At 45.2% G+C, this 12,650-nt stretch overlaps 1 protein-coding gene across 2 annotated transcripts in view; it reads right to left on the reverse strand.

Moving 5' to 3' along the window:
* Nucleotides 1-12,650, reverse strand: part of LOC129702514 (uncharacterized) — a 44,103-nt gene that overhangs the window by 8,328 nt on the left and 23,125 nt on the right. For both annotated transcript variants that reach the window (XM_055644246.1, XM_055644247.1), the window contains exons 4-9: nt 11,712-11,783; nt 10,449-10,508; nt 8,829-9,095; nt 7,037-7,140; nt 2,226-3,207; nt 564-833 (exon numbers count right to left, since the gene is read on the reverse strand). In XM_055644246.1, the coding sequence (XP_055500221.1) occupies nt 564-833; nt 2,226-3,207; nt 7,037-7,140; nt 8,829-9,095; nt 10,449-10,508; nt 11,712-11,783 (1,755 nt within the window). The remainder of the gene's footprint in view (nt 1-563; nt 834-2,225; nt 3,208-7,036; nt 7,141-8,828; nt 9,096-10,448; nt 10,509-11,711; nt 11,784-12,650) is intronic.

Genomic DNA, 12,650 nt, shown 5'->3' on the forward strand with positions numbered 1-12,650 from the left:
TCCCTATAGTTCAGTGCCTTGAGTGCTGGCAACATTCTCACAAATCTTCTCTACTCTTTGCACTTTGATGGCATCTTTTCTGTGGCAGGATAACCAAAACTGAACACAATATTCCAAGTGCAGCATCCCCAAAGTCTAGTACAAGTGTAATATAGCATCCCAATCTCTGCTCATTTCCCTGACTGATGAAGGGCAACATGCCAAAAATCTTCATCACCCTCTATCTACCTGTCAAGCCACTTTCAGAGATCTCGGTACAAGGGCGGCACAGTGGCCTAGCTGCTAGTGCTGCTGCTTTACATTGCTGGAGACCCAGTTCGATCCTGACCTCTAATGCTGTCTGTGTGTAGTTTGCACGCTCTCCCTGTAGCCACATGGGTGTCTTCCAGGTGCTCTGGTTCCCACCCACAACACAAAGATATGGGAATTTGTGGATTATTGGTCTCTGTAAATTGCCGCTCATATGGAGGGAGTGTGATCAAGGGTCGGTGTGGACTTGGCCCTACTCCGCACTATAACATTCCCCAGAGATACATTTTTAGATTAAAATACAAAATGTTTACCTGATAGAAATTCAAGCCTTTTCTTACAGATTTCTTCCGCAGTCGGCCCATGGAACCAGTTGAATTCTGCGAGAGTTTTTATCAGCATTCTTTCTTCAATCTTTTCCACCATATGTTCCGTGGCTGTGTCAAATCTGATGTCAATTGATTGATCTCTGAAGAAAATATCCTTTTGTTTTTCAGGCTGGTCTTCCAGAAAGATTTTAACCACACACACCATCTCTGTTTTTTGTTTTATGTTATTTCTGATCTGAAGGAACAGTTCAACGGCTAGAAATGGAAATAAAATAATATTTTTTTAGAGGTATAGCATGGGAACAGGCCCTTCAGCCCACTGACTCCATGCTAACTAGCGATTGCCCTGTTTGCTAGTTTTAGGGGACAATATACAGAGAACAATTAACCCAAAAACCTGCTTGTCTGGGATGTGGGAGGAAACCCACACGGTCACAGGGAGAACGTGCAAACTCCACACACGTGATCAGGGTCGACCCTGGTTGTAAGGCAGCAACTTTACCATTGTGCCACTATGCTGTCCTCGTTTCAATAAACTATTTTGGTTAATTGTGTAGCATGCAAGATGAGTTGTGATTTTCATCTAACTTCTCTGTTAAAAATAAATTTGCAACAGCACATATTATTTCTTCAATATATATATGAATTTGTCCCAGGTCCTGCCTATTTCTGGAGACACAGGAAACTGCAGATGCTGGGACCTTGAGCAAAACACAAAGTGCTGGATGAACTTAGCAGGTGAGGCAGCATCATCTCCGGAGGGAATGCATAGGCGATGTTGTGGATCGGGATCAGACTGAAGGAGAATGTCCATCCCCTCCAGCATCTGCAGTTCACTGTGTCACTGATGCATCACAGGTTGGTTTAAGTACAGCTCTCCCCAAGACAGCAAGAAATCACAGAGAGACGTAGATGTAGCCCAGTCCATCACACAGACCAGAGTCCCCACCATGGATTCTCTTTACATTTCACACTGCCTTGGAAAAGCAGCCACCATAGTCAAGGACCATATTTACCATGGTCATTCCCTCTTCTCCACTCTTTTCTCAGGCAGCAGATACAAACGCTTGAAAGCGCACACCACCAGATTCAGAAACAACGTCATTGCAAGCTGATGTCAGACCACTGAATGGTCCTTCCCCAAGCAAGGGTGAAGTCCTGATCTTCCAACCTATCTCACTGCAGACCTTGGACTTTGTCTCTGTAAGTGTAATGCTACAATGCTGTAACTCTATATTCTGCACTCTGATATTTTTCTCTTTGCACTACCTGTTGTACTTGTGTGTGCCTTGATTGTACTCATGTTTAGTATGATTGTACTATGTTTCTATGTTTCTATGATTTGAATGGTTAACATACAAGCAAACTTGGAAGTATCTCAGTACACTTGGCAATATTAAACCAATATTAATTTTCTCAAAAGGACATAGGGTGCTGGAGTAACTCATCGGGTCAGGCAGCATCTCTGGAGAACATGGATAGGTGACGTTTCAGTCTGAAGAGTCCTGACCCGAAACGTCACCTATCCACGTTCTCCAGAGATCATGTCAGGCCCACTTAGTTAGACAAATACTTTGTGTCCTTTTGTATATCAACCTGCATCTGCAGTTCCTTGTTTCTGCAACAATTTTATCATATCTTTCTCACCTTTATAGGGCTTTCCGTCCACAAACAGACAAATGGTGGGATAGTCCTTCTGCATACTCTTCACAATAGAACCAACTTTGTACACAAAGTCGTCGTGTTCAAACTCGTTGTTATTCACGAGCAGCACCCGATCGTTCTTTAATTCCAGATGTACTTTGTAATCAGTATTCTTTTTCCTTTGGAGTCGAACAAATGTGGTGTCCAGGGTTTCGATGTAGGGCCATTCCTTCAGGAACAGTGGTATCAGTTCTGTAAAAATGTCTTTGCGGAAGGCAGCCATGGCTTGGTTTTCATGGAGACCCAAGAAGACCTCCCTCTGTTTCCGCTTGAACCACAGGTGGTAACAGTTGGACACGGGATCAGCCAACACCACCAGATTCAGGTTCTTCATAATATCAAGCAGCTCGTCCTTGAGTTTCAATATTTCACTGGGCCAAATATATTCCAGCAGGCTTTCTGAAAATTGTCCGGTATTGACCAGTTTCATCCACTGATGTTGGATGGGAAAGGGTGCCATTTGGATCTTTAATGGTTGTGCGCAACTGATTGGGATCAGAGCGGCCATGAGGTCAATGAGCCACTGAGGATCCAAAATCAAGATTGGGTCAGAAAAGTAGGCAAACTTCATGCAGTTTAAAACCTGGAGTGCAGCCTGCACTTGGAGTTTCCTGTCAGTGTCGCTCCCCTCTGAACCTTGCGACGTGCCCATGATCTCATACCATGGCAAGTACTTCTCCGTACACAGCAGGTACTTTTCCGTACTCTGCAGGATGTGATAGTACAGTTTGGCATGACCCACAACAACATTGTCTTCAAACGCAACTTGCATGGAGAGCTTGTCCACGGCAGAACGCAGCTCGGTGTATCCTGTTCCCTCATCACTATCAACTGAGTTGTCAACAGCAAATTTCTCAGCATAAAGTGCGGCAGGTGGGAGATTCTCTTGCAGGTAACTGTAAATATTGCTCAAAGCCTCATCAGCCTAAGGAGAAAAGATTGGAACATGTAAATTGCATAAGGCAAGAAAGACACTGAAACAGAAGTTTGCAGTGAAGGATGTTTGTTTAAAACGGGGCACAGATTTACAAAATCAAAGACCTTTCCCACCCTGGTCATTCTTTCCTCTCCCTACTCCCCATCCAGCAGAAGGTTGAAAGTGCGCACCACCAGACTCAGGAACAGCTTGTTCCCCTCTGTTAGGCTCCTGAACGATCCTTCCATAAGCTAGGGTACTGTCCGATTCATCTCTACCTAGGAATGGCCAGGGTGGGACAAGTCTTTGATTATGTCGGTTGCTTTTCCAAGGCAGCATGAAGCGAAGATGGAGTCAATGGGGAGGAATCTTGTCTGGGCTACATCCACAATTCTCTGCAATTTTGCCTGTTTAATATGGCACACATATCTGCTGTGTCATATTAAACATGCGGGCATTTCAGTCAACATTTATTGAGAGGGATTGGATTTTGGATCCAATGCTAAAACTGTGTTTTCCAGTAGATACCATGTGTGAGAGGAGTAGCAAGAAAAACAGGCCAGGTATACTTAAGCTCTTAAAAAAATAGGTATGCTTATGTACTGTTGAAGGACCATTAGGTTTAAATTTAGTTTATTACTGTCACGTGTACCAAGGTACAGTGAAAAGCTTTGCTTAGCATGCTGCCCAGTCAAATCAGATGATATATGTAGGTAGACAAAAATGCTGGAGAAACTCAGCAGGGGAGGCAGCATCTATGGAGCGAAGGAAATAGGCAACTTTTCAGGTCGAGACTCTTCTTCAGACTGATATAAGGGTGTGGGGACGGGAAGAAGAAAGGAAGAGGTGGAGACAGTGGGCTGAGGGAGAGCTGAGAAGGGGAGGAGACAGTAAGGACTACCTGAAATTAGAGAAGTCAATGTTCATACCGCTGGGGTGCAAACTGCCCAAGCGAAATATGAGGTGCTGCTCCTCCAATTTAGGGTGGTCCTCACTCTGGCCATGGAGGAGGCCCTGGACAGAAAGGTCGGATTCGGAATGGGAGGGGGAGTTGAAGTGCTGAGCCACCGGGTGATCAGGTTGGTTAATGCGAACCGAGTGGTGTTGGGCAAAGCGATCGCCAAGCCTACGCTTGGTCTCACCGATGTAGAGCGGCTGACATCTAGAGCAGTGGATGCAATAGATGATGTTGGAGGAGGTGCAGGTGAACCTCACCTGGAAAGACTGCTTGGGTCCTTGAATGGAGTCAAGGGGGGAGGTAAAGCGACAAGTGTAGCATTTCCTGCGGTTGCAAGGGAAAGTGCCCGTAGAGGGGGTGGTTTGGGTGGGAAGGGACAAATTGACCAGGGAGTTACGGAGGGAATGGTATCTGTGGAAAGCAGACAGGGGAGGAGATGGGAAGATGTGGCCAGTAGTGGGATCCAGTTGGAGGTGGCGAAAATGTCGGAGGATTATTTGTTGTATGGGACTGCTGGTAGGGTGGAAGGTGAGGACAAGGGGGACTCTGCCCTTGTTACGAGTGGGGGGGATGGGGAGTGAGAGCAGAGTTACGGGGTATAGAAGAGACCCCGGTGAGAGCCTCATTTATAGTAGGGGAGGGGAACCCCCGTTCCCTGAAGAATGAAGACATCTATGTCACTAAGGAAGACATAAATAATTTGCCGGAAATAGCAGGGGACCGCGGGTCAAAGGAGTTGGAGGAATTGAGTGAAATCCAGGTTAGCCGGGAAGTGGTGTTGTGTAAATTGAATGGATTAAAGGCCGATAAATTCCCAGGGCCAGATAGGCTGCATCCCAGAGTACTTAAGGAAGTAGCTCCAGAAATAGTGGATGCATTAGTAATAATCTTTCAAAACTCTTTAGATTCTGGAGTAGTTCCTGAAGATTGGCGGGTAGCAAACGTAACCCCACTTTTTAAGAAGGGAAGGAGAGAGAAAATGGGGAATTACAGACCAGTTAGTCTAACATCGGTAGTGGGGAAACTGCTAGAGTCAGTTATTAAAGATGGGATAGCAGCACATTTGGAAAGTGGTGAAATCATTGGACAAAGTCAGCATGGATTTACGAAAGGTAAATCATGTCTGACGAATCTTCTAGAATTTTTCGAGGATGTAACTAGTAGCGTGGATAGGGGAGAACCAGTGGATGTGGTGTATCTGGACTTCCAGAAGGCTTTCGACAAGGTCCCACATAAGAGATTAGTATACAAACTTAAAGCACAAGGCATTGGGGGTTCAGTATTGATGTGGATAGAGAACTGGCTGGCAAACAGGAAGCAAAGATCTGGATGAGGGAATTGAAGGCAATATCTCCAAGTTTGCGGATGACACTAAGCTGGGGGGCAGTGTTAGCTGTGAGGAGGATGCTAGGAGACTGCAAGGTGACTTGGATAGGCTGGGTGAGTGGGCAAATGTTTGGCAGATGCAGTATAATGTGGAGAAATGTGAGGTTATCCATTCTGGTGGCAAAAACGGGAAAGCAGACTATTATCTAAATGGTGGCCGATTGGGAAAGGGGGAGATGCAGCGAGACCTGGGTGTCATGGTACACCAGTCATTGAAGGTAGGCATGCAGGTGCGGCAGGCAGTAAAGAAAGCGAATGGTATGTTAGCTTTCATTGCAAAAGGATTTGAGTATAGGAGCAGGGAGGTTCTACTGCAGTTGTACAGGGTCTTGGTGAGACCACACCTGGAGTATTGCGTACAGTTTTGATCTCCAAATCTGAGGAAGGACATTATTGCCATAGAGGGAGTGCAGAGACGGTACACCAGACTGATTCCTGGGATGTCAGGACTGTCTTATGAAGAAAGACTGGATAGACTTCGTTTATACTCTCTAGAATTTAGAAGATTGAGAGGGGATCTTATAGAAACTTACAAAATTCTTAAGAGGTTGGACAGGCTAGATGCAGGAAGATTGTTCCCGATGTTAGGGAAGTCCAGGACAAGGGGTCACAGCTTAAGGATAAGGGGGAAATCCTTTAAAACCGAGATGAGAAGAACTTTTTTCACACAGAGTGGTGAATCTCTGGAACTCTCTGCCACAGAGGGTAGTTGAGGCCAGTTCATTGGCTATATTTAAGAGGGAGTTAGATGTGGCCCTTGTGGCTAAGGGGATCGGGGGTATGGAGAGAAGGCAGGTACGGGATACTGAGTTGGATGATCAGCCATGATCATATTGAATGGCGGTGCAAGCTCGAAGGGCCGAATGGCCTACTCCTGCACCTAATTTCTACGTTTCTATGTTTCTATCTCCGATGCCCTGGATGAGGAACACCTCATCCTGGACGTAGATGCGGCGTAGATGGAGGAATTGGGAGTAGGTGATAGAGTCCTTACAGGAAGCAGGGTGGGAAGAAGTGAAGAAGATAGCCATGGGAGTCAGTGGGTTTATAGTGGATGTCGGTCAGTAGTCTATCACCTGCGATGGAGATAGTGAGGTCTAGAAATGGTAGGGAAATGTCGGAAATGGTCCAGATGTATTGGAGTGCCGGATGGAAGTTAGTGGTGAAATGGATGAAGTCAGTGAGTTGTGTGTGGGTGCAGGAGGTAGCACCAATGCAGCTGTCGATGTAGCGGAGGTAGAGGTCGGGGATAGGGCCCTGGTACATCTCGAACAAGGATTGTTCAACGTACCCTACAAAGAGGCAGCCATAGCTAGGGCCCATAGCTACGCCTTGTATTTGGAGGAAATGGAAGGAGTCAAACAAAAAGTTATATAACAAGAGTACAGAATATAGCTGTTATCATGGTAGCGCATCTGTTCAGAATGTGCACAATGGAGTAGAGGGGAATGGGATGTTGAAAGGTTGAGAGATTTAATGAACATTGGGACTTACGTTGCTGCAGCTTTTGGCAAAAGTCCCAACCAGCATTACACGGTAGGTGGTCTTCTGACCTTTAGAGAGTGAGGAAATGCACCCAATCCAGTAGTCCAGATAATCTATAGTGAGAAGCATGGTATATTTGAATTTACAGAAACTTTTATTGGTACAGTGAAGACCATCACACACTTAGCTTCAAATAACTTCAATCGGAGCTATTATGTGGACACAGGCTGTGATACCAACAATAGACTTAGATCTTGCGGATGATATCTAGCCTTAAGTGATTCAGAAATACCCTTTCTTCTGGTAAATTTTATTTGGAATATTTTTGGACAAGTTACGACACAAAGTGTTGGAGTAACTCAGCGAGTCAGGCAGCATCATTGGAGAACATGGATAGGTGACGTTTTGGGTCAGGATTCCACTTCACACATTGAAACACCACCTATCCATGTTCTCCAGAGATGCTGCCTGACCTGCTGAGTTACTCCAGAACTGTGTGCCTTTATTTGTAAATCTGAATCTTTAGTTTAGAAATAGAGCATGGGCATCTCAGTCGACATGGACAAGTTGGGCCAAAGAGATTGTTTCCCTGTTGTATGACACTGTCTTTTTAATTTAGTTTATTACAATTCAAACCAACTACTTAATAGAGTTTAGTTTAGAGATACAGTGCAGAAACAGGCCCTTGGGTCCACTGAATCCGCTCCAACTAGCGATCCCCAGTGCTGGCTATCCTACATACACCAGGAATAATTTACAATTTTACCAAGCCAATTAGCCTACAAACCTATACATCTTCAAAGGTATCAAATCAAAGGTATTTTATTAGTCACATTCACATACACCTAGGTGTAGTGAAGTGAAATGCTTCTTGCCATTGTGCAGCACATAAAGAAGGAATACAGACATAACATTAATAAGAGTTTTAAACATAAAGAACATCCCCCCACAATGGTTCCCATTATGAGGGAAGGCACAAAGTCCAGTCCCCAACCCCAGTTCACCCATAGTCGGGCCTATTGAGGCCTCCACAGTTGCCTCTACGGAGGCCCGATGTTCCAGGCCGTTCTCGCCGGGTGATGTTGTTCCGGCATAGGGAGAGTCCTCCCAGCGGCACGGGACACCTGGAGCGTCCGCCTCCGTACTGGAGGCCGCAGCTTCCGAAGCCGACAAGGCCGCGCCGGTTGGAGCTCCACAACTGGCAATCTCATCTAGAGATCCCAGGCTCCCGGTGTAAAGTTCAGCGCCGCCACCCGCAGCTGGTCGCTCCACAGTCCCTCTGCGATTTTCAGCTCACCGGAGCTCCAGCGCGACGACCCAGGCAAGGCATCGCCCGCTGCGCGATAGCGCTCCAGCGCTGTGCCGCCGCCGAAGCCGAGGTTCTGGGCAGTCCCCGACAGGAAACGCCGCTCCAGGCCCGCTGGTAGGCCGCGAGGACGGGTCGACGCTGCAGCCCGGAGAAAAACTGCCTCTCCGACCAGGTAGGGACCCTGAAAGGTAGTTTCCCCCTTCCCACCCCCCACTTAAAAAAGTCTAGACCTCCAAACAAAACACTTTAACTAACTTAAAATAAAAATAAAAAGATGAAAAGACAGACAGCTGCTGGCTGGGCAGCCGTGCACAGGACAGCGCCCCCTACATGGAAGGGAGAAGGAAGATCCCTGAGAAAATCCGGGGAGAATGTTCAAACACTATACAGACAGCCCCATAGTCAGGATCGAACCTGGGTGTCTGGCACTGTGAGCGGACTCCACCACTGTGCTGGCATAATGGATTTAAGGAATATATGCCCATAACAAACCTTTCACGGTATATCCACAGGTGTCCATTACTTTCTGTCCTCGAAGTGGTCTTTCCTTTGCCGGCAATGAGTCATTCATCGCCAAGTTTAGGTTGACAACCAGTATGTAGACAGCATTGTGTGGTAGAAATGGCATGTGCATCTGTTGATATTCAACATGGCCTCCAAAGTCATAGTATCTGAACACGGAGAAACCTTCTGTGTCTTCACTGGAGCCTTTCATCTTCATCAGGATCTCATTGGCGAAAGATTCACTCAATACGACATCTGTCACAAAGAAACAAAAGCTGTCAGTGTGATTTTTCTCTGATCACATCCCTTTCTGCACTGGAGGATCTGTAGCAAAGGACACAGCGTACTGGAGCAACTCAGCGCATCTGGCAGCACTACTTTTCCAGTGAAAAAGATGTGAAAGAAAGAGGAACAGACACAATGCATACTGAGGAATATCTTGCCAGAGATGACAAATAAGATTAAGTAAATGAATGGCAGCACAGTGGCAGTAGAGTTGCTGCTTTACAGCACCAGAGATCTGGGTTTGGTCTGGACCATGGTTACTGTCACTACGGATTTGCACATTCTCCCTGTGGCCGTGTGAGTTTCCTCCAAGTACTCCAGTTTCATCCCACATTCCAAAGAAGTGCAGGTTTGTTGGTTAATTGGATTCTGTAAATTGTGCCGAGTGTAATAAGAAAGAACTAATTGCGGACTTGGTGGGCCGAAGGGCCTGTTTCCATGCTGTATCCCTAAACTGAAAGCATTCCTGGAGAACATGGAGAGTGACATTTCTGTTCGGGATCCTTCTTGAGACTGATTGTTGGGGGGGGGAGGGGATAAAGGGTACTTTCTGCACCAATGTTTTTTCACAATGTGCTGAATGCAAAACAAGACTAGGCAGAAAATCAAAATCTGAAATTAAAAATAAATGTTGGCCGAGAGAGAATGGATATGGAGAGGATGTTTCCACTAGTGGGAAAGTCTAAGGTGAGAGGATCTCTAAATAAAAGGCCGTACCTTTAGAAAGGAGATGAGAAGGGATTTCTTTAGTCAGAGGGTGGTGAATCTGGAATTCTTGCCAGACGGCTGTGGAGGCCAAGCTATTGGGCATTTTTAAAGCAAAATTGATAGGTTCTTGATTAGTAAGGGATCGAATGGCAGCCATGATCGAATGGCAGAGCAGACTCGATGGGCCAAATGGCCTAATTCTGCTCATGTCTTATGGAGAGCACCCGAATCCATACATGGGCAATATGGGCTGAAGGGCCTGTTTCGGTGCTATGACTAATATATTAAATAAACTCAGTCGAGGAGATACCACTTTACTAAAACAAGGATTACAGTCATGTAACTAACTTTACAAATATATTTATGAAAGTCAAGAGTAAGATTAAGAAGCTGTTTATGTTTACATCACGTTTAAGAAACAATTAGGCAGGTACATGGATAGGACAGGTTTGGAGGGATATGGGCGAAACTCAGGCAAGTGGGACAAGTGTAGATGGGGCATATTGGTCTGTGGGCAAGTTGGGCCAAAGGACCTGTTTCCACATTGTGTGACTATGACTTTAATAAAGCTGTTTGAGTAATACACGTTATTTAACAATAAGCTGACATTTGTACCTTCACCGATGGTCTTCGGCTCTTCATTTGAGGGAGTGGTGCTTTGATCTGTATTTGTTCCTGGAAGTTAATAAACAGCTGATGATCCACAGTATTGCACAACAATGAAAGGGTGAAATTTCATTTTGCAATTGAGGTTATAATGGTGCAAGTTAAATGCAGAGAACCATAGATCGAGTGGACATTCAGAACAGTTTCCACAGGATGGAAGTATTTCACACATCCGATGCACAGAGCACGCAGCTCTAAGGTGAGAGGGGTCAAGTTTAAAGGAGATGTGCAGAGCAGATGTTTTTTTACAAAGGGAACGCACTGCCAGAGGTGGTGGTGGAGGCAGACACAATAGTAGGGTTTACGGGACTTGTAGATAGGAACTTAGATATGCAGGGATCTAAATCACATGCAAGCAGATAAGAATTGCCTTGCCATCATGTTCAGCACAGACATTGTGGACAGAAGGGCCTGTTCCTGTGCTGTACTAACTGCCTGAAGAAGGGTCTCGACATTAAACATCATCTATTCCTTTTCTCCAGAGATGCTGCCTGACGGCTGAGTTACTCTGGCATTTTGCGTCCATCTTTAATATAAACCATCATCTGCAGTTTACCCCAACCTCATTCTCCGACTAGTTTCACTGTCTGATTAAATGATACTGATTGTTTGCCTCATCGTCACCTTCCTCTCAGCTAACAAGTATCCATTCTATCTTTTCCTTTATCATCGTCCCCTTTGATCTCTTGCTTTCACACCTTACCCTTCCATATCTGTCTCCCACTCCCCTGACTCTTGGTCTGAAGAAGGGTCACGACCCGAAACATCACCCATCCCTTCTCTCCAGAGATGCTGCCTGTCCCGCTGAGTTACTCCAGCTCTTTGTGTCTATCTTCTTATTATTGATGATTATCTTGTTTAGGTTTATTATCATCACATGTACTGAGGTACAGCTAAAATATTTTGTTTGCGTGCAAATCAATCAAATCAGATAATACAATCAAGCCAAACATAAGTATAATCGATAGAGCAAAGAGAAAAATGCTAGAGTGCAGATATAATTTATCAGCATCACAGCAAGATGGGAACATGAACTAAAGAATGACTCCTTAACATAAGCCCTCCAGTCCTGGAAACATCAGGAAGAAAACTGGAAGGACAACACTACTTGGAACAATTTAAAACGTGGTTTAACTAAACAAAAATTCTATTAATATTAAAATTTATTGTAAGTAATCGTGTCATATTTTTACAAACTCTCCAATGACTTACCATTGAGAGATTGTTTGTTGGTGTTTAAAACACAGGTTGCAATCGCGGTTGTCAGATCATCACTTGGATTATCTGTTGACAAGAAAAGGCATCGGTGAATCCTGAATGTAATCATAGAATCATACAGCATGGAAACAGGCCCTTCGGCCCAACTGGTCCATGCTGAACAAGTTGCCCCATCTCAGCCAGTCCTGTTTGTCTGTGTTTGGCCCTTTTCCCTCTACACCTTTTCTATTCATGTACCTGTCCACATATATTTTAAATGTTGTTATAGTACCTGCCTCAACTACCTCCTCTGGCAGCTTGTTCCATATGCCCACCACCCTCTGTGTGAATACAATTGCCACTCAGGTTTCCATTTAATCTTTCCCCTTTCACTTAAACGTATGCCCTCCAGTTCTTCATTCCCCTACCCTGGGCATATGACTCTGCATCTCCCCTATCCCCCTCATGATCTTGTACACCTCTGTAAGATCATCCCTCAGCCTCCTGTGCTCCAAGGAATAAAGACGTAGCCTGCCCAACCTTTCCCTGTAGCTGAGGCCCTCAAGTCCTGGCAACACCATGTAAATCTTCTCTGCACTCTTTCCTGCTTAAGCTCGTAATAGCAATTGTTTTCTAGGTGTTATTGAAAAGAATTCACAATGCTTATTTTAGGAATAGTTTGTTACCTGATTTTAAATATAGGGCTATGTGTGTGGCTGTGTGTGGGATGAAGCCTGTGGTATAGTGTAGCATCGTGACAAGAAAATATACTCTCATCCCTTCATCACTGAATGTAAATTACCAGAAGGATTTTGATGCTTCAAGAAGGTTGCTCACCAACACTTTATGGGGGACAATTCGCATCAAGAATGAGAAAGTGTGATAACCTAGAACTGGTGTGAACGGGTGATCAATGGCCGGCGTGGGCTTGGCGTGGGCTTGGCGTGGGCTTGG

Source organism: Leucoraja erinacea, chromosome 13, assembly GCF_028641065.1.
Source record: "Leucoraja erinacea ecotype New England chromosome 13, Leri_hhj_1, whole genome shotgun sequence".
In the NCBI taxonomy this organism is placed as follows: Eukaryota; Metazoa; Chordata; class Chondrichthyes; order Rajiformes; family Rajidae; genus Leucoraja; species Leucoraja erinaceus.